At 50.9% G+C, this 19180-nt stretch overlaps 5 protein-coding genes across 5 annotated transcripts; 2 read left to right on the top strand and 3 right to left on the bottom strand.

The window, feature by feature from the left end:
• Positions 1-172: 172 nt before the first annotated feature.
• KD926_008204 (ubiquitin-specific protease OTU1) lies at positions 173-1174 on the bottom strand (the record flags this gene model as incomplete). Its single annotated transcript, XM_053100904.1, has 1 exon — positions 173-1174. The coding sequence occupies one exon, from the start codon at positions 1172-1174 to the stop codon at positions 173-175; it is 1002 nt and encodes a 333-aa protein (XP_052955480.1).
• Positions 1175-1877: 703 nt separating this feature from the next.
• On the top strand, positions 1878-4887 carry KD926_008203 (putative RSC complex subunit (RSC1); the record flags this gene model as incomplete). The annotated part of the gene is made up of 4 exons (XM_053100903.1): positions 1878-2065; positions 2174-2303; positions 2386-2454; positions 2536-4887. 4 exons carry the CDS (start codon positions 1878-1880, stop codon positions 4885-4887), a joined length of 2739 nt encoding a protein of 912 aa, XP_052955479.1.
• A 1036-nt stretch (positions 4888-5923) lies between these two features.
• KD926_008202 (uncharacterized protein) lies at positions 5924-9915 on the bottom strand (the record flags this gene model as incomplete). The annotated part of the gene is made up of 6 exons (XM_053100902.1): positions 5924-7321; positions 7390-7511; positions 7709-8150; positions 8863-9453; positions 9629-9738; positions 9795-9915. The coding sequence occupies 6 exons, from the start codon at positions 9913-9915 to the stop codon at positions 5924-5926; spliced, it is 2784 nt and encodes a 927-aa protein (XP_052955478.1).
• Positions 9916-10455: 540 nt separating this feature from the next.
• KD926_008201 (putative chitin synthase activator (Chs3)) lies at positions 10456-13066 on the bottom strand (the record flags this gene model as incomplete). The annotated part of the gene is made up of 5 exons (XM_053100901.1): positions 10456-10467; positions 10520-11788; positions 11845-11964; positions 12020-12755; positions 12957-13066. The coding sequence occupies 5 exons, from the start codon at positions 13064-13066 to the stop codon at positions 10456-10458; spliced, it is 2247 nt and encodes a 748-aa protein (XP_052955477.1).
• Positions 13067-14583: 1517 nt separating this feature from the next.
• Positions 14584-18760, top strand: chl1 (DNA helicase; the record flags this gene model as incomplete). The annotated part of the gene is made up of 11 exons (XM_053100900.1): positions 14584-14713; positions 14767-14801; positions 15002-15038; positions 15096-15262; positions 15321-15959; positions 16008-16667; positions 16721-16891; positions 16949-17602; positions 17875-17999; positions 18162-18360; positions 18542-18760. The coding sequence occupies 11 exons, from the start codon at positions 14584-14586 to the stop codon at positions 18758-18760; spliced, it is 3036 nt and encodes a 1011-aa protein (XP_052955476.1).
• Between the last annotated feature and the right edge of the window lie 420 nt (positions 18761-19180).

Below are 19180 nucleotides of genomic sequence, written 5' to 3'. Positions count from 1 at the left end.
AGTCATAAATTTATACGATAGTATATACTTGTGTATCCGCACCACACAACCACAAGAACGCCGTACAGAAGTTGAACGAACAATGCATTCCTGCTCGTGTACAGTCAAAAGTCGTGTTATATACTGGCCTGGGCAAATTGGAGCCGTTTCTCATTAGAATAGTGCAAGCTCTTTAGCCAGCCTCTCCAAAATCGTAATGGCCGGTTTGGGCCGCGTGCTGAGCGGCGCCTTTCTCGCCCGTAAATATCCCTCCGCATGTATTGCAACGAATACTGAACCCTGCAGTATCGGTATAGTAATGTTTGCCCTGCAGGATCTTACAGAGTGCTAACGCCTTCTCTAGTACCAGGCTATCAGCCGAGTCGAAGACTTTTGTGTCGAGCTCCGGGGGGATATCAGAGTGAGCGAATGGGGGAGCGGACGGGGATAGCGCTATGGTATCATAGTGGATCCCGGAATAAACTAAGATGCATCGTGTGGGCGGGCCCTCGTTGAAACGGTCAACCCGAAGCGTTTGCACATCGATCGAGCATATTTCTATACCAAAATGCTTGCTCAGGATGCTGAGCTCAATGCCTCCTCCCCATGAATCTTCATTTTGGATCCAACGGCAATAGTCGTCCGGCCGCTTCTCTAGCACCACTTCCGAGTACAGATCCGGTCTCTCTTGAATTGTTTGAGCAACAATCGATCGAAGCTCGTTCATCGCATCCACACCCCCCAGGAGAGCACTGCCCACGGCGCGGAAAAGGCATGAGTTATCATCGGGCATGATGCGCAGAACGAAAGTACCCGCATGTTCGGATGACGCGATCTCGGGAGGGTCATCCGCGTTGTTCTGGGACGACGGCGCTGCAGGAGCAGGAGCAGGATGATTAGAGGGAACAGAAACGGCCGGCTCGCGACTGCTATCCGAAGCTTGAAGCGAGTCTCCTTTCCTTGTGACTATCAGTTGTTCCCTGTGGAGGTTGATCTCGTATTCTTTCAAGCTCCGGTTTGGGTCGAGCGCATCCAAGGAGAGAGGCCTGAGGTCAGGATAACCGTATTTTACCTCGTAGGCAGTTAACCCGGTTGCGTTAACAATTTGATTCCGGAGGTCATCCACGGTTGCCGAGTCGTCGAGAAGGGCCGTGGACTGCCCCTCCGGGCCACGGATTCGGAGCTTCATCCCCATGGCGCGGGTCAAATCTTATTGTCTAGTATTTATTGTGTTGGGAATAAACGATGAGTAGGAAATTGAGCGAGCGATTCGAAAATGTAAAGAATAGAATAAGAACAAGTAATGGGCTGGTATAAGTGAGGAAGAGAGGGAGAGCAGGCCGGAAGAAGAGCGGACTGAATCAAGCAAGTAAAGTAGAATGAATGAAGTAGTAGGCGCATGTGGGGCAGTCGTGGTAGTAGTTACCTCCATTATTCATGGTCTTAGGTACATACATACTACTATTCCATACATCCTTATCTGCGGTGATGACTCTATGGAGCAAAGACCACCATGCATGTCCCTTTAGTCCAGAAATTGCTGGGAATTGGGTTCTTCAAGCCGAATAACTGAACAGGAAGAGAAACAAAGAAGGAGCTGGAAGAGCGCCGAATTCCTTTCAGGTACAGTCCGTATTATGTAAGTACTGTAATGCGGTGTACGAATACTGAGGTATGTGACAGTACCGTATCTCAGGTGATTCTTGCTGAATCAGCATTGCTGCTGCGCCAAACGGTCAAACCTCTCCCTCGCTGAAGCTCGTCCTTCTTCCCTCTCTCGCTTTTTCATTGCGCTATTGCGCGCAGTGTCGCTAGGTTGCAATTTACTCGCCGAAAGAGCCTATAAACTACCCCTGACTTCCAACCGGTGGTCTTTGCGACTGCAGGTTGCCTCCAAGATGGAGGGATCGGAGCCGTCGCACGTCCAGCCCACTCCTGAGGCGCCCGTCAACCCGGTCGCGAACGACGGGAATGACGGACAAAATAGACAAGATGGACCTGTGGCAGCGACAGGCGGTGTCACAGACGAACAATGGCGCGTGATGATGGATGTTGTGATGGCCATCTATGAGTATCGAGAGGAGGAGTAAGTTCTCGGTCCTTCTCGATTCCCTGTCGCATACCCCAGGCTAACCACTCCCGTCTCTTCGTGAACACGCAGTAACCATGACCCATCGAAACTGTTCCAACGCAGCGTCAACAAGCGCAATGTCCCCGACTATTATGATATCATCAAGGAGCCCATGGCCCTGAGTATCCTGAAGCAAAAGATCAACAAGAGAGAGTACAAGCAATTTACTGAGTTTGTGCGAGACTGCGCCCTGGTAACTATACCATGTTCCCTACCTGCTCAACCCGGAGAATATGTGGGCAAGCTCTTTTGGAACCGCACGCTGATCATAGTAGATCCCTCATAATGCGCAAACCTATAATCGTCCTAAATCTCAAGCATATGAAGATGCACTTGTCATCAAGGTTGGTTGCGCTTTGTCTCCCCGTATAGTTGTTTTGACTCCGCACAAGGCCAACTTGAGTTATTGACGATCTTCTTTCAAGGATGTCTTTATTGCAGAGTTCCAGAAGCTGGTGAACACAGGGATTATTTCCGCTGAAGAAGCTGAGCTTCCGGATCTTGGCGAGATTCCCGAGGCAGATCCTCTTCCCGAAGAGGAAGAGGAAGAGGAAGAAGATGACGACGACGAAGACGAAGAGGAAGATTCGGACGATGATAGTCGAAGAAAGAAGAAGCGAGGTCCGCGATCGGGAAGCAAACGCGAGGGTAACAAAGAAGACAGTCAAAAGCCCAATGACCCCGAATTGAGAAAGAAGCGGGGCCGGCCACCGCGCGTCGATACCCCAATGGAGGCTAGGATCAAGGCGGTTCTGAAGGGCATTCGAAAGCTGAAAGGACCGGGGGGTCTCAAAGTCGTCCACTTTGAGCGCCTACCTGACAAGGGTACCTACCCGGACTACTATGTGGAAACCAAAGAGCCGATTGCCATCGACATTATCAAGCGGAAGTCGAAACGGAAGAAGTACAGCTCGGTTGATCACTTCATGAGGGACATGGACCTCATGTTCAACAATGCGAAGGCTTACAACCAGCCCGAAAGCCAAATATACAAAGATGCTGTTGATCTGCAAGTGGAGGCCCGAAAGCTTGCCGAGCTTGAGAAAAAGAAGCCGGACAGTGAATATCTCATGGAAGATGGGCGCCTACCCTTGCCCGACGGCATCCTTTACAAAAACGAGCTTTGGAAGGTCGGTGATTGGGTTCACATCCAAAACCCCAATGATGTGACAAAACCCATTGTTGCCCAAATATACCGCACTTGGCAAGATGGTGACGGCGACAAATGGATCAATGCCTGCTGGTATTATCGCCCAGAGCAAACTGTCCATCATTTTGAAAAGCACTTCTACCCAAATGAAGTGGTCAAGACCGGCCAATACCGAGACCACCGAATTGAAGAGATAGTAGATCGGTGCTTTGTGATGTTTTTCACTCGCTACAATCGCGGGCGACCCAGAGGCCTTCCACTTGATAAGGACGTATATGTCTGCGAAGCTCGGTACAACGAAGAGAAACATAAGCTGAATAAAATCAAGACATGGGCTAGCTGTCTCCCAGATGAGGTCAGAGAGAAAGATTACGAGATGGATCTCTTCGATGTCCCTCGCAGAATCAAAAAAATCCCCAGTCCCATCAAGCATTTGCTCAAGAACGAGGCCAAAGAAACGGATGATCTTCCAAAACCCACCTGGGGAGCTGACAATGCACCTCCAGCAATAGGCGCCGTTCATCGTCGCCCGCGGGATGAAAATGTGAGGCCTTCCCCTCCCTCTATTTTGTACCCATTCGATCCCCGCCTAGTCTTATTAGGTATCTTGACGACTAATAATTTATTTCTCCAGGAATCTCCACCCCCAGAACCATCGCCTTCTCCGCCCCCAATGCCTCGACAATCGTTGCCCTCTGCCCCCATTCGACAACCTTCCACTAACCAGCCATCTACACGACCGAGCATAGAAAGCCAAGGTCCAAGTGCTATAGCGGCGGCTCCCCCACCAGCGCGATCTCCGGCTGTACCTGTCGCGCCGGTACAGCATTCCCCGGCAGCCGTCGCCCCGGTGACTTTCCAACCACCCCAAGTGCCATCAGGCCAGCCGTACCAACCCGCCCTGCAGAGACGCCCCAGCAGTCTTGCACCGCAACCTTCACATCCGGTCGCATACCAGGCATCTGCAGTGTCGCATCCTTATGCTTCTGCGCAACCGTCACCATACGCACCCTACCAAGCCAGTCGCATGGCAATGCCGGGCGCATCGGTGTATAACCCCAATGCCCCTCGCCCAATCGAGGTATTCCACCTAAGTGAAGCCGCAAACACAGCGATCCCGGAAGATATCCGGGGGCAATTCCACTGTGACGACCAGGGCCGTGTGCTTTTCTTCGCTTCTCCGCCGCTGGATATCATCCCATCGACTCAGCAAAGACTCGGCCACTCACTCAAGTATCTGGCCGCCAAAGAGGAGCGCCGGAAGCTTGTCGAGCAAAAGAAGCGCAAGGAACGCACGGAGCAGGAAGAGCTCGAACAGCGAGCCAAGCGCCAACGAGCCGACGAGGAGACGGCTCTTGCGGCCAAAGTAGAAGATCTGACTGCCCGAGCAGTCAACACCATGACGAGTCAGATAGTGTCCGGCACGGACACTCTCTACGAAATCCTGTACGCTGATCAGGCCGAGAAGGCAAAGTCGGCTGCGAACCGGTCTCGCGAGCAGCAGGTGCTTGCCGATCAGGCCTCCCGCAAGAGAACGGCTCAGATCCTAGCGCATTCGGAGGAAGCTCGCTTCGTGAGCCTGAAAGGTAGTCCCATGTACATGCATGGCATTGATACTGGAACCTAATCGAGCCAGTCTGCTGTCTGTTCGACAACGGCACAGTTTATCTTGATTCAGATCGATCTTTGGGGGACCAAGGCAGGATATGGTTCGTTCTTGTTTAGATTAGCGTAGGCTTAAACTAATGTATGGAATGCCTTTATCGTTCAAATCATCCTCGTACTCGACTCGTTAGACACTATCTGTCGATGACAGTAGTCTGCAATCCATTCCCCGGGTTTCCAACTGGGAGGCTAGACTGTCTACATGATTAATGAACTAGTCTCTGAACATAACACATAGACAGTGTCCGTCGAGGCAAAATTGAACGATAAAAGTGTACTTTAAGAACTCAAGAGAAGGTCATGACTCGTGAATTGGGAATTGAGAATAGATCAAGAGATGAGAGGGTAAGCGATGAGACCAGAATACATAAAAATGTACACATTCCAAGGCATGTAGAGGCGACAAAAAAAGGCAAGAAGAGTGAAGCAAAAAGAGAAAAGACAGAGCAGACCCAGCAGATTGGAAACAGATCTACAATTAAATGTTCGCTCCTGTATCAACTTGTACGTCCTGGAGCATCAGGAAGTTGTGACATCCCAACTGGACAAGGAAGGATGGTTCTCACAGCCAAGTAATAAGGGGGAAGTGGGGGGGGGGGGGGGGTTGTAGCCTCCAAAACACTCATGAATAGACCCAACAGTTGTCTAATGGCCGATTATCAAATGCAAGAAAGAAAAAGGTTGCAGTGATTTCCCGGGATTCGGTTAACCAGTCTATGCAAAAGAAACAAAAAGATGTAAAGAAAAGCCCCAACTGTAGTCGCTCCAACATAGGCATTTGAGATGATCTTTTGGAAGTATTCAAAATTAGGCTCGTTATGGACTGGTACCGGCGTGACTTTTATTGTTTCGTCCGATCTTTTTTAGGCGGGAGGGGGTTTTTGTTGCTGAGGGGAGCAGGTGACAGATAGGAAACTCGACTTTGCGTTCAAAACGATCCGGTGCTTGCCATGTCACAAACCATGTGATAGGATATTTTCTCGGCTTCCAATTGTCAACTAAGACTGAAAACCGGAGTTGCTGGTCGGGGTCGTGTCCTCATCATTGGAATCCGTCTTGTGCATATCCCATGAGGCACTGTTACGCTTGTTGTTGCTCTCCTCCTCTTCCATAGAGAACACCAAATCACTCTGTTCTTCGTCAATCCTGCTTGTGCTGACAGGGGACGAGACGGTTCTGTCTAGGCGACTGCTGGGGCCGGAGGACGACAAATGGCGAGCCGATCCAGGGTGAAGAGACATGCCACTAAGTTGCTGAGAAATCATGGATGTCGACGTTTGTCGGGAAGGAGAAGCAAATGTAGGAATATCACCAGAGACCTGGCGACTTCCGATGGGACCCAGGCTGGGGCTTCTCATTTCCAGGTTCAGCGAAGACTCACGAAGAGGCGATCCGACTTGGGGAAATGATGTACCATGGGCATCTTCTTCTTTTTTCTGTCGCTGCTTTGCAAACAAGGCACCAAAGCGAGAGGGACTAGACGCCAGGGGCGAGCCCATCTTTGACAGGCTAGTGCCAGTCATCCCAAGCCCACTGAGATCACGATGGCTTGAACTAAGCTCATGATCAGTTCGAGATAGACGACGGAGCCGCTCCTGGGGCGTCAGTACGTCATCGTGTAGATTCATAGGCAGAAAATCTTCTTCCATGGGAAAATTGCTTTCGTCCCAATCTTCCAGAGCTGTGGGTCGAGGCACGCTGGCAGAGAGCATGCGAGGTTTGACGGGCCGTTGGGAATGCATGAACCGCGGACCTAGACCATCTTCGGGTATCCCAGGAGGAGACGATCCAATAAAGGAAGCTTTCCGGGCGTCCGGTCCGTAGGCCGCGTCGCGGAGATTGCGGAGGGCGTCTGATGGAACCCCAATCCGTTGAGCAGGTGGCGAAGAAAGTTCCAAACCAAATTTCGAGGGCATGGAGGCGGCTACGGGACCATAGCGGGCAGCATGGGATATTCCCTGGCTGTCAAAAGACGCAGGTAAAGGCGCATCAAGAGCGGTCAAGTGGTGGTGGTTTGGAGACATGGGAAAGCGAATGTCGTCGACTGGCGACCCGTACTTAGAACCCGTATCCGAAGCCAGGCCCGTATCGATCGTAGGAATGGCATCATATGGCGGGGGCTGCGACTGCGGCTGCTGCTGTTGCTGCTGCGGATGTAATGAGGCGAAATCTTCTTGGTGTTGAATTTGGGAGGCATAGCGTGGGTCGTGGCCATTCATTCGTTGTTGCGAAAGCACCGAATTGGTCAGGGCCGAATCTTGGTTGACATAGGCTTGTGGATTGACGCGGCCACCTAGATTGAGATGGCTTCCACCCATTGCAGTGGGTCGATTAACCCGCCGTCCATCGGGGAGGATATGCGCCAGCGCACATTTGGCACCGAATTTGCAGTTTCCCTAGAGCAATGAGTATTTTAGTCACCTGCAGTCAGGCTCCTCTTCGCCCGGTTTCCCCCGATTCATACCTTGGTAAAGTATTTACACGGCGCATAGTCGATTGCAGCATCGGTGGAATGCAGAAAGGGACAGGCAGGCCCAGCCTGGCAAGCTCCCTGGCGATAGAATTTGCAGGGTACATGCTTGGTGTCTGTGGCGAAGTCAACCTCCAACCCAAAAAAAAAAAAAAAAAAAAAAAAAAAAGAAAAGAAAAGGGAAAACCCCTCTACGTCCCTGCCGCTGGGACAAGAGATATCAGTGCTTCTCCAGCCAGAGCAGAGAATCTGTGATTATCACGGCCCGGCATGAAACACAAGCTGTTAGGGGATGGAGAGGGGGGACCCTTACTGCTTTGGTTGGGAGGGCTCCGAGCAGTCATGTCGAGGCCGGAGAGATTGCGGGAATGACCGTTTTGCAGCGGTTGAGCCCCGGAGGGAACGGGGAGAGGAGCACGACTTTTCATATCAATGGAAAGTCGAGACGAGCTGGTCGGGGAGGCAGACAGGATAGGGATCAGGAGCAGGACGGGGGAATGCGAGAGGCCGACAGCAGCATGGCCAGGAGGGAGACGAGACTGTGAGAAGGAGGAAGAGCGAGAACTGGGCGAATATCCGGAGGGGTTTATCGGTCTCCACTCGGTGGGGAAGTTGCGCCAAACCGGTTGGCGGTGAGCCTCGAGGTCGACCTCACCACTTCTCCGATATCTACGCCCGGAGTACCGCCGCCTGGCTGTCGGTCGCCGTACATCGGAGAGGTACTCGGCAAGTACTCTCCTTCCCTGACGAGATACCTGCGGGGTACCTCGTTAGTAGTAGCTAGGACCATACATATCTAGGTCCTTTGGAGGTAGTCACCCGCAGGAGTATATATCTACATACAAACATCTATATATGTCCTTACCATACGCCTATGAACGTGAACATAGACATGGACATGAATGGACATTAACATCAAGGTGGATATCGATCTACAAAGAAACAGCCATAGAAAGACGCCGTGGCATGGTAGCTAGAAAATTAATTGCCTCGCGCATCCAAGGAAGACTGCGTCGGATCACGTCGCATGACAGGGTCGACAGGTCTAATGGCGTCATTCTCGCACGCTCACGCCCATCCGTCATCTGCAGGAAGACCATGACTAGCTCCACTGACTCGCTCACTGTCCATCTGATGCAAGCAAACTACCCTGCCATCCAGAAGCTTTCATTCAAACATTATTTCCATCCCCCGCCGATCATCGCTCGTTTCTCCACAAATCCCGTATCCCCAGATCCCCCCTGTCTGCAAAGAAACCTCTAATGTTTTTCTTTTTTTTTTTGCCCTTCTGTTGATCTTCAAGAGTGCAAAGTATTCTCTTAAAAAATAGCAATCATAAAAGAAGGCTGGGGCTCCTCCTTCAATCGAAAGGATCCCCCTCGAGCCCTAAGGATTCCTGCGCGCCGGGGTTAGGGAGGGTTAGGGCAACCATGTCGTAACTACAAAATCCGAGTTATATGCACGTACCCATAGCTCGCCCCGACTCATGCCCCCCGGAATCACCTCCGAGCACCTCTGCCACATGTCGAAACAAATTCGACGGCGGGCTTTAGCATGCTTTTGCCACATCTTCCAGTCTCGACTGACATCGGCGAAACTTTCCTGAGATATGCAGCAGGAATTCGCCTGCCCGTCCCGTGACAGATGGGTGATGGTGGATTGAATTTCTTGTTCTAGCTGGTTGATATCACGCCGGAGGTCACAAAGTAAGGGTCTTGTACCGAGGGCCAGCAGCTCCACATGCGCCTGTTTTTCGTCTTCCTTGAGGCAGCCGAGCTGCTGCCGCAGACTCTGGGTTTCTTCATCGATAGAAGCCAGGGTCTCTGAAATGTCCGCATTCGGTCCCTCCTGTAGGGCGTGGTAAACGGTTTGCTTCCCTAAGCCATCGGAACTTAGCGCTCCTATCATCCTCCAGGCTTCGGGCAGGGAATGCTCACGGACCGGATGTTTTCCCTGCAATTCGTTTGCTCTGGTGCAGTTCCCTGAGAGCCTTGGTTGCGTAGGCTTGGACGAGAAGTGGTCGTGGTTAGAGGCAACACTCGAGTCCAGACCCACGGACTGTCTCACCTTTGGTGACTTTGTTATGTAGGTTCGTCGAGACGTCGTTAGCCTATTTAGAATAAGCCTCGAGAGATAGATCGTTGGTGTGAACCACGTCTGAACTGACCGAGTATGGACGACTGCTGGAATTAAGCGCCGAGCAATCATAGTAGGGGAAAAGTCTCAAGCATACTTCTGCTTCTCTAAAATCGCCAACAGCAACCCTATAAGTCAAGCTCACGGTAGCTCGGCAAATAAGCTTACGAAGATAATCCAGAATCAACACAGTCCCTTCCTGGGCAACTGATCAGGGTTAGGTACACTCGAAGACCAGAGGTTGTTGGCGGCCACCAGCTCACCATCACTCGAACCTTTGCCGCTTCCCGGTTCTGAAGACATGGTGGTTGACGAGAAGTCGGTTATATCATCGATGAGCGAGTCGACGTTGATGCAAGTGGTTGTCGCTGGCGTGGTTGACATGCAGTTTCTACAGAACTGAAGGCTGGATCGAACTCTCCCCTCAACGCACGTCACGTGGAGTGCAAACGCCTCTCAGCTTCGGTCTACATCTTCTACCCCGATTGACCCGGGACTCTAGACAAGGCTTGGAACAGTCAACATCGAACTTGATAAGTTTTATTGATACGCTTATTTAATGTAGGATTGGTTGTAGCTTGTAACAAAAATCATATTCCCCCAATACGAAAAAAGTAAACCCCAGTCGTGCAAGCTATGAAACAAAAAGTCGAGAAGACCGGAGATGAAATGCAAGGGCAACATGAACCTAGGTTGGACACAGAAAGTAGAGTAAAGAGAAGATAGAGGAGACTAGAAAATAAGTAAAAGAAAAGAAACCTAAATGTCAAATCGCCAGCTTCATCTTGCATTGAAAGATCACTTTGGTTTGTTCTCAAGACCCATCAAAGCAAACTACAGTAGCAGACGACGAAGGCTCCTCTCTCCAAAATATTGAAATAGGAAGCGGCAGGATGATTTAGGACACAGCTTGACCTAAGGGTATCACATCACAATCTGCGGAGGCATTAATACTGAGTCTAATTCTCGGGGACGTCACTATACTTACGCAATCGTTGTCTTTCTCTACCTTTGGAACTCCCATCTCCTCGAAAGTTTTCGGTCCTTTGCCCGCTTTTGCAGCCTGTGGTTTGGCCGGCGGCGCGGCGGGAGGTGGCGGTTGGCTAGTTGAGCTTGATGAAGATGCAGGAGGCTTGGGGGTGGACGGCGCGCTGGAGGGCTGCATGGATTCGGTACGAGGAGGGAAATTTGCCGACGAAGGCGAGGACATGCCGGACATGCCGGACCGTGGAGAGCCCACCGGGCCGCCTTGGGGAGGAGAGACGGGTGTCCTCGCCTGCCTGGGGTCTGGCATATTATCAAGCCGCTGGGGACGCCGGCGAGCATCAGCATTGGCGGACTCCAGAGGCGCCGAGTATCCGATATCCAGCTTAGGGGCCGCGGACATGGGGCTTGTTGGCCCTGCGCTCGAAGTCCCGGGCGCAGGAGATCGGTAGCCCATGGGCCCAGGTCCGTACGAGGCGGCGCGGTTGTAGTTGGGTGCTGCTGCGTTGGAGCGAATGTTGGGGTTGATGCCAAAGGCCGAGCTCGGTCGTGGGTCGGGCATGCCGTAACCGGGCGGGTACACTGGGCGGGCGCGAGACGATGGTCTGTCCGGGTATGGAGCATTCGCCGGCGGGCCACTGTCAGAAAGGCTCATTCGAGACGGATCGGGCATCTCAATGTTCTCCTGGGTGGATTGCACGGAATCACCTCGCTGGTGGGAGCCATAGCGGGACTTGATCCGGGCGATCGCAACTTGTTCGTGATCTTTCCGCGATAGGGTCTTCGAGCGCGAGATACTGTCGATCCGGCCCGTTGCATCTTTGTTGCCGTTTGCTGCGGCCTTGGCATACCAGCTTCTCGCTTCCTTGATGTCCGACGGAACGTAGATGCCGACCTCGTAGAAGTAGCCCAGAGCAAACTCGGCGGTGGGAAAGCCGCTCTGGGCGGCGCGCTGGGCATACGTAAAGGCCAGCTCGTCATTCTTTTCGAAGACACCCTCGTGTCCGCAAAGGAACCATTTACTGATTGCCATTTCAGCTTCCGGCTCCCCCTGGCGGGCGGCCAACGCGTTGTAATGTAGAGACAGGGCCGGGTTGAAATCGCAGCCAAGCTGGCATAGTTCGTAAGCGGCGCCTATTTTCACCTGTGCTTTGGCGAACCCGTGATAGGCGGCTTTCTCGATGTTGACTCGCGCGGCATTGAGGTCGAGGGGTAGGTAGCTCTCGGGGACGTTCACTTGGGGCAACTCTCGCGCCAAAAGCATGCCGTAAACCTGTACACAGTGTGAGGCCTTGCAGGGAACTTGAAACCATGAAGAGGGCTACGCACGTAGGCGCCCTGAGGGGCATTCTCATCGCATGATTGCGCGGCAAGGTTGATATACTCCAGACCCGTTTGGTAGTCCTGGTGTTGTCCATGTTGGCCTAGAAGGATCATCATTCCTAGACGCTGTCATACCAAGTCAGCATGTGCCCGGACGGTTCTCGGACGGCCGGGGACGTACGTAGAAGGAGGCAGAGTCTGCCAGTGCGACGCCTTTCTGGTAGTGACGGATGGCCTTCTCCGGCTCCCCGGAGCTCTCAAATTGCATTCCAATGCGGTATTCAGCTCTCGCATATCCTTTCTCCGCCGCCCTCGAGTAGGCGCGGAATGCCTCTTTCTTGTCGACGCGGAATCCGAATTTGCCGAACTCCAACCACATGCCTTTGATGAATTCGGCCTTGGGGTGGAACTGGTCGGCCAGGAAGCTCACGATATTCATGGCGTCGACCTTGAGCTGACGCTCCACCGGGGGCGTTTGCGGTCGCGGCGGCTGGATCAAAGACAGGCGGGCTTCATTCTGGGTGGCGGCCTCAACATAAGCCAGAGCATCCTGAGCCCATGCCAGCTGCATCTCCGGGTCATTTGAGGACAGCACCGGGATCCGGGCCTTCTCCAGACTGGCCTCTTTCTGCTCATCGGTAGGGGGCACGTTTGGCGGGGGGTTGCGAAGGACGGGAAACGGGGAGAAGTTGGGCGACTCCATGTTGTCGTAGACGGCGGACTGCTCGTAGTGGGCGGCTTCGTAGCCGGAGGGGACAGGCTGACCTTGGACTACGGCAGCGGAGGAAGTTCGCTCGGGGAAACGCGATCGATCATATTGAGCGGGAGAAGCGTGTTGACTGCGGTGAGGGTTTCGGGCCTCATGCTCGAGGTGGGCAATATTGTCCTGCATCGTCTCCGGAACTTCAGGCATCACCCTGGAGATTATTGGTAATTTTAGATTAGCAACGACATCCACCGAACCAGAAGGGGCTGGAGCAAAGACTAGTCGTCTAGCCTGGCGTAGTCCTGAACACTTTTTGCTTTTTTGTTTTTTGTTTTGTGTTTTGTTCTGGATTTTTTAATTTCCCACCCCTTCCTGGTTTTATCCGCAACTAAAGGAATCGGGGCGGTCGCACCTTTGAGGAGAAGGGGATATGACTTCTGGCATGTAAAAATCATCTTGGCCCCCTGGATACCATGTAGCACCTAACCGTGGCTGACCGCGACCTTGCGGAGGCCTGTTCATTGTTGGGCGCCTGTTTTTCGGTTTTTTTTTTTTTTTTTTTTTTTTTTTATTCTCCGTATCTGAGACTATTGGATTTTGGATTTTTTTGGATTGATTGTTAGTGTTCTGTTTCTTTTTATGAATTAAACCGTTGTTTTCTTTTCGAGGTCGCCCCCTTTGTTAATGGCGTGGGGTAGTTAATGGTTTTCTTTCTTTCCCTTTCCTTTTCTTTCTTTCCTTTTTCCCTTTGTTTTGTTTTGGGGGGGGGGTTTTTTCCGGGATTGTTGTTAAATAAGCCCCAGCTAGGTAATTAATGAAGGAGGGGTGTTGGCGCAAACTAGGAGGGACTCGGTTTCAACGATTCATCAATAATAGATGAGTTAGAGGATCTAGAGTAATGGTAATGGAATTCAGGGAGGGCTGGAGTGGAAATGAAAAAAAAAAGGAAATCCAATCCAATCAATAATTAAAATGCAATAAAAAAACCCAGGGGGAGGGGCAAGAAAAAAAAGGCCCGCGGGGAAGACAGGTGTAAGGAAAGGCTGCGAACAAGTGAACGTTATCCACCGTGAAACACGGACAAGAAACTAGAGTCAATAGTCAGAGCTGTCAATTCGGGTCAAAGGGGCAAAAAGGCCTGACGGAGTAAGTTCAAGGCTTTTAAGTAAAGTCTGGCGACGGTCGTATACTCGGATAGTAATTCTATTCCTATTATTATTGTTGTTCTTATGCCGTAATTTCCCCATCCAGACCCTGTTCAGTCTGGTCAAGTATCCCGGGTGTCGGAGATAGAGTATTCGTAGAGTATCGGCAGGTACTCTCGAGTATCACATGGATATTGATAGGGATATGAGTGATCAAATAACTCATCCGTTGACATTAATTATTAGTACTTCTCAGATTATTCTTTCATTTCCTACATTTAAATCAAGATTTGTCGTCCATGCAAAGGTCGGAGGAGACAGGAGCTAAAATATTACTTCCCGAACTAGATATCTATTAATAAAATCTTATGCAAGAGTCGGCTGTGACCCACAGGGGGAAGAATGAGTATTATTAGTCTCCAATAGTTAGATGAACCCTTCGTCATCGCCATCTTCCATTCCATGGCACTAACAGAGTGTACTCAGTATGTCCATCGTCCATGGTTTTATCAGCCTCCTTCGGACGTACCCTTCGTGTCTACCTGAGTGGATGGTGAATGACCCCACCATTGATAATCAGATACAAGTGAACATAACGTGTAAACAATCCATGATTGAATAGGTACCCTGTAAAGGACTATACGGTAGGTACCTATACGCAGGTGGTCATATGTGAAACAAGACCTCAGGTGACCTGTGGTGCCTGAGGCTGTATATATGGGATTACCTAATCCGCCATCGTACATCGGGTTTGCAGGCAAAGAATCAATCGGTGTCCAGCGATTACATACGGTGTACAGTATCTAGGGTGTAGTTAGAAAGAACTGCTAGCCCAATCCTAAATCCTATGTCATTGATCTAGTAATTTCTGTTCCAGACACGTGGAAGAGCGCCATGGACCTCCCTCCGGAAAATTCCAATTTCAATCACCCTTACTCGCCCTACGACATCCAGCTTCAGTTTATGCGCGCCCTTTACACTTCTCTCGAAGAGGGCAAGGTTGCTGTTTTTGAGTCTCCTACTGGTATGCCCCTCCCATCTCCTTCGCGAGCTATATGCTAATGGTACTCATTCTAGGCACGGTGAGTGACGCAAATCCTGTCCATGCCATGGTATTGCTCTCAAGTCTTCATGGTTTTCAGTACCTAGATAGGATTTACGGGCCTGTAGTCGTCAGGGCTTTCAAATCAAATTTCTTCCCTTTGGTCCTCTCTCTTTGCGCTTGCGGTTGCTAAATCCCGACTTTCTTTTCTGCTAGGGAAAATCCTTAAGTTTAATATGCGGCTCTTTAACTTGGTTGCGCGACCACCAGCGCAAGGCTCTTCAAGAACTAGTGGAGAACACCGCATGTGAGTCATGAATCAACTCGGATGTCGGGTGAACTCTCCTAATTCGTGATCATTCAGGCGATGAAGACGAACCGGAATGGATGAAAGAGTTCGCAAAACGCGAATCAAGCCGGGCCATTGCTGAAAAGAAGAAGAAACTCGAATCAAGGTTGGCAAAGATAAGGCAAGAAGAAGAGAAGCTTAGAGTGGCCCACGAAAGCTCCGAGGGTCCTCGGAAACGGCAGGTATGGTAGATGCCAACTACCTGCAATAGAGACATTAGTACTAATGTGCTCCTCCCAGAAATTGAATGCCCCATCCACAGGTTTAGATGCACAGAATGAAGATTCTTTCGCATTAGATGACTATGAAAGTGATGATGAGGAGCAAAAGAATTCGCGAATTCCATCAGGCCAACCTAGTGGCCTGTCTGCCAGCACCCTGAATTTGCTGGAGCAGTTCAAAGGAAAACTCTCAAGCAAACCGGCGGAGGAAGACGACGGCGAAGGGTTGACTAGAATTTTCTACTGCTCCAGAACCCATTCTCAATTGACACAATTTGCGAGCGAGCTAAGGCGCGTTGCGCTGCCGTCAAGCGTGCCGAAGGAGCTCGGTCTTGATATTACAGGCGAAGAAGAGCTCGAAGAGCGGATCAAGCATCTATCGCTTGGGTCCCGTAGAAACCTGTGCATTAACCCCAAAGTGGCTGCTTTGGAAAACCCAACCGCAATCAATGAACGATGCCTTGAGTTACAACAACCTGGCGTTGCAGCCCAGGACAAATGCCCCTTCCTACCACCCAAAAACGATGAAGCGCCACTACTGAACTTCCGCGATCATGCGCTAGCGACAGTCAAAGACATTGAAGATTTGGGAAACATTGGCAAGAAGATCGGAACCTGTCCCTACTACGCATCCCGATCGGTTATCAAACACACCGAGGTAGGCCAACCGTTCGGTCCTTTACGAATATGTTGCTAATGCACCAAGATCGTGACGCTTCCATACCCCCTTCTCCTTCAGCGATCAGCAAGAGAGGCCCTAGAAATCTCTGTCAAAGATCACATCGTCATTATTGACGAGGCGCACAACCTGATGGACGCCATCTCTAACATCCACTCAGTCACAATCACGCTTGCCCAACTAGAGACTTCGATCTCACAGTTAACAACCTACGCGCGGAAGTTCAAGACGCGCTTAAAAGGGAAGAATAGAAGCTACATCGCACAAGCCATTAGACTTGTCAGTTCAATAGCGGATCATCTTCGGTCTCTCAAAAACACTTCTGCTCCTGAGGGCTGCGTGCAATCTTCAGATCTTATGGCTGGAAGAGGTGTTGACCAAATTAACCCATACAAACTGTGTAGGTACTTACAGGAGAGCAAACTGGCTAGGAAGGTTGATGGCTATGTTGAGTTTTCCAGGAAAAAGGATCACCAAGCACGCTTGAGACCTACCACGCCCGTTCTATTCCACATATCAAGTTTTCTTTTACCTCTGATGAACCTTTCGGCTGAAGGACGGCTATTCTATTCGAAAACTCCGGACGATATTCAATTGAAGTACATGCTACTCGACCCAACAAACCATTTCAGGGAGATAGTTGAAGACGCTCGGGCAGTCATCTTAGCGGGTGGAACAATGTCTCCAGTAGGACGAATTTCCTCTTATCTTACTGCCAACGAGCTAACACCCGTATCAAGGTGGCAGATTATATGAATCATTTATTCTCATATGTGCCACCCAATCGGATAGATACCTTTAGCTATGGCCATGTCATCCCATCAGAAAACCTGGTTGCACATACTCTCGGAAAGGGGATCTTCGGTTCCGATTTCGATTTCACCTATGAAAATCGAAATTCCGAGAAGACAGTAAGCGTTATTACACTGAACGAGCAATCTTATATCTTCTCTAACCACGCTACACAGATCAACGATCTTGGGCGAACAATTGCAGCATTCTGTCAGGTGATCCCCGACGGCGTGGTTGCCTTCTTCCCAAGCTTTGATTATCTACATCAGGTTATAAGCACATGGAAGAAGCCCATTCCGGGCGACGAGAGCAAAACCGTCTACGATTTAATCGAGCGGAAGAAACCCATTGTGTACGAGTCCCGCGATATGACGGTCACAACCGAGGAGCTCCTTCAGAATTATGCTCGGACCATTGAAGCGGGTAAAGGGGCTCTGCTCTTATCGGTAGTAGGGGGTAAATTGTCCGAAGGCATTAACTTCTCCGACATATTAGGGCGAGGGGTTTTGATTGTTGGTTTGCCATTTCCGAATATACACAGCGCGGTTTGGCAGGCCAAAATTCAGTACGTCGAGCAGAAGGCCTACGCGCAAAGCTCCGGGGCCAACCGACAGTCAGCTGCCAAAGCCGCGGGCAGAGATTTCTACGAGAATGCCTGCATGCGAGCAGTCAACCAAAGTATTGGACGGGCTATCAGACACCAGAATGATTACGCCGCCATTGTGCTCATTGACAAGCGGTATCAGAACGCTAGTGTACAAGGGAAACTGCCGACATGGATTAAGCAGAGTATGGCGAGCACTTCTGTGCAGCGACCGACGGGGGCAGTAGTAGGCAGTCTTGCTAAATTTTTCACTGGAAAGAGAGGAAGGCAGGAACCAAAATCGATAGAATACGAACGATGATGATGAAGGAATTGGCCAAGTTAATGCTCAACAAGTAACGGATAGTTCATAGTTATTGATAGATCCGCCAACTAAAGTGCCAAGGCCATTATTCAGCGGCGCCGGAGACTGGGTCACGTGTCTCACCGCCCGCGAGCGGCAAAAGTCAGGGTTTGACCCTACTTCAGGGCAAGCGAACGGTTTAGCGCACACTCTAGCCGCCCCGGGCCTTGATTTCAACATCTGAGCCAGCACCCAGGACCGCCATCCCCCATCGCCAAATACTTGTCGTTCACAGCACCGTCGACAAGATGCCTACCCGTTTCTCCAAGACCAGGAAAGCGTGAGTCTATGACCGTCCGTTATATCGCCTCGAAAAGCGGTTGAACGTTGTCATTGCCGCGAAATGCGACAGCGCCGATGTTCCCGCTCGACCCCTTTGGATACTGCACTGAAAGCCTTTCGAATGAGCACAACGACTGACTGAGTTTTTTCTCTCTCATAGCCGCGGTCATGTTTCCGCCGGTTACGGACGTATCGGCAAGCACCGCAAGCATCCCGGTGGTCGTGGTATGGCCGGTGGTCAGCACCACCACCGCACTAACCTCGACAAGTACCACCCCGGTTACTTCGGTAAGGTCGGTATGAGGTACTTCCACAAGACCCAGCAGCAGTTCTGGAAGCCCACGATCAACCTCGACAAGGTACGTTTGAAGATTTGGAAATCGGACCCACGAGACGAAAGACAGTCCCCGGAGCCAGCAATCGCGTGAAAAGGGATAGGATAAAGGAAACCGCGAAATTGAGGGCAATGGGAATGGGTTTCGTTCTTTTGGGAGGGTTCTTGGATTATAGAAGCAAATGCTGATAAGAGATACCTTACAGCTGTGGACCCTTGTCCCCGCCGAGAAGCGTGAGGCCTACCTGAGCGGCCAGAAGACCGACACTGCCCCCGTTATCGACCTCCTTCCCCTCGGATACTCCAAGGTCCTCGGAAAGGGCCGTATCCCCGAAGTCCCCGTCGTCGTTCGCGCCCGGTACTTCAGCCGTGATGCCGAGAAGAAGATCAAGGAGGCCGGTGGTGTCGTTGAGCTGGTGGCTTAAGCTGGAATGACAACGGAAAGACAAAGTATTAGGCGGGTGCTGCGCTGGCCATGGTCAGTGTAATAGAGGATCAGTCTCATCAGGAAAGGGATCTGAGAACTCGACAAAGGGAACCGCGGATCGAAACGCATTGGTCCGTGTATTTAACAAAAATAAAGGGACTTTGTTTGCGATGAGCATGTTGTGGCCTCCAGACGCCCTTACGATCTCACTCTATTAAACAAAATACCATCAGTGACGTTTTGACTTTTTTCGCGATTCTTTACTTCGCCCAATTCTCTCCAAAGTCACTTGATCTTGATCTTTGCATATTAAATGTGCTCTGTCCTTGCACGTAGAACATATCAGACAATGCCCTCGATCTTGGAGTTGCTGCGTACGGTGTAATCGAGTTTTCTGGCTTGGCGGGTGTTTCTGATA

Source organism: Aspergillus affinis (assembly GCF_023601865.1).
Source record: "Aspergillus affinis strain CMG 70 chromosome Unknown NODE_51_length_216796_cov_86_014955, whole genome shotgun sequence".
NCBI lineage: Eukaryota > Fungi > Ascomycota > Eurotiomycetes > Eurotiales > Aspergillaceae > Aspergillus > Aspergillus affinis.
This window is presented reverse-complemented; position numbering and strand designations above follow the sequence as displayed.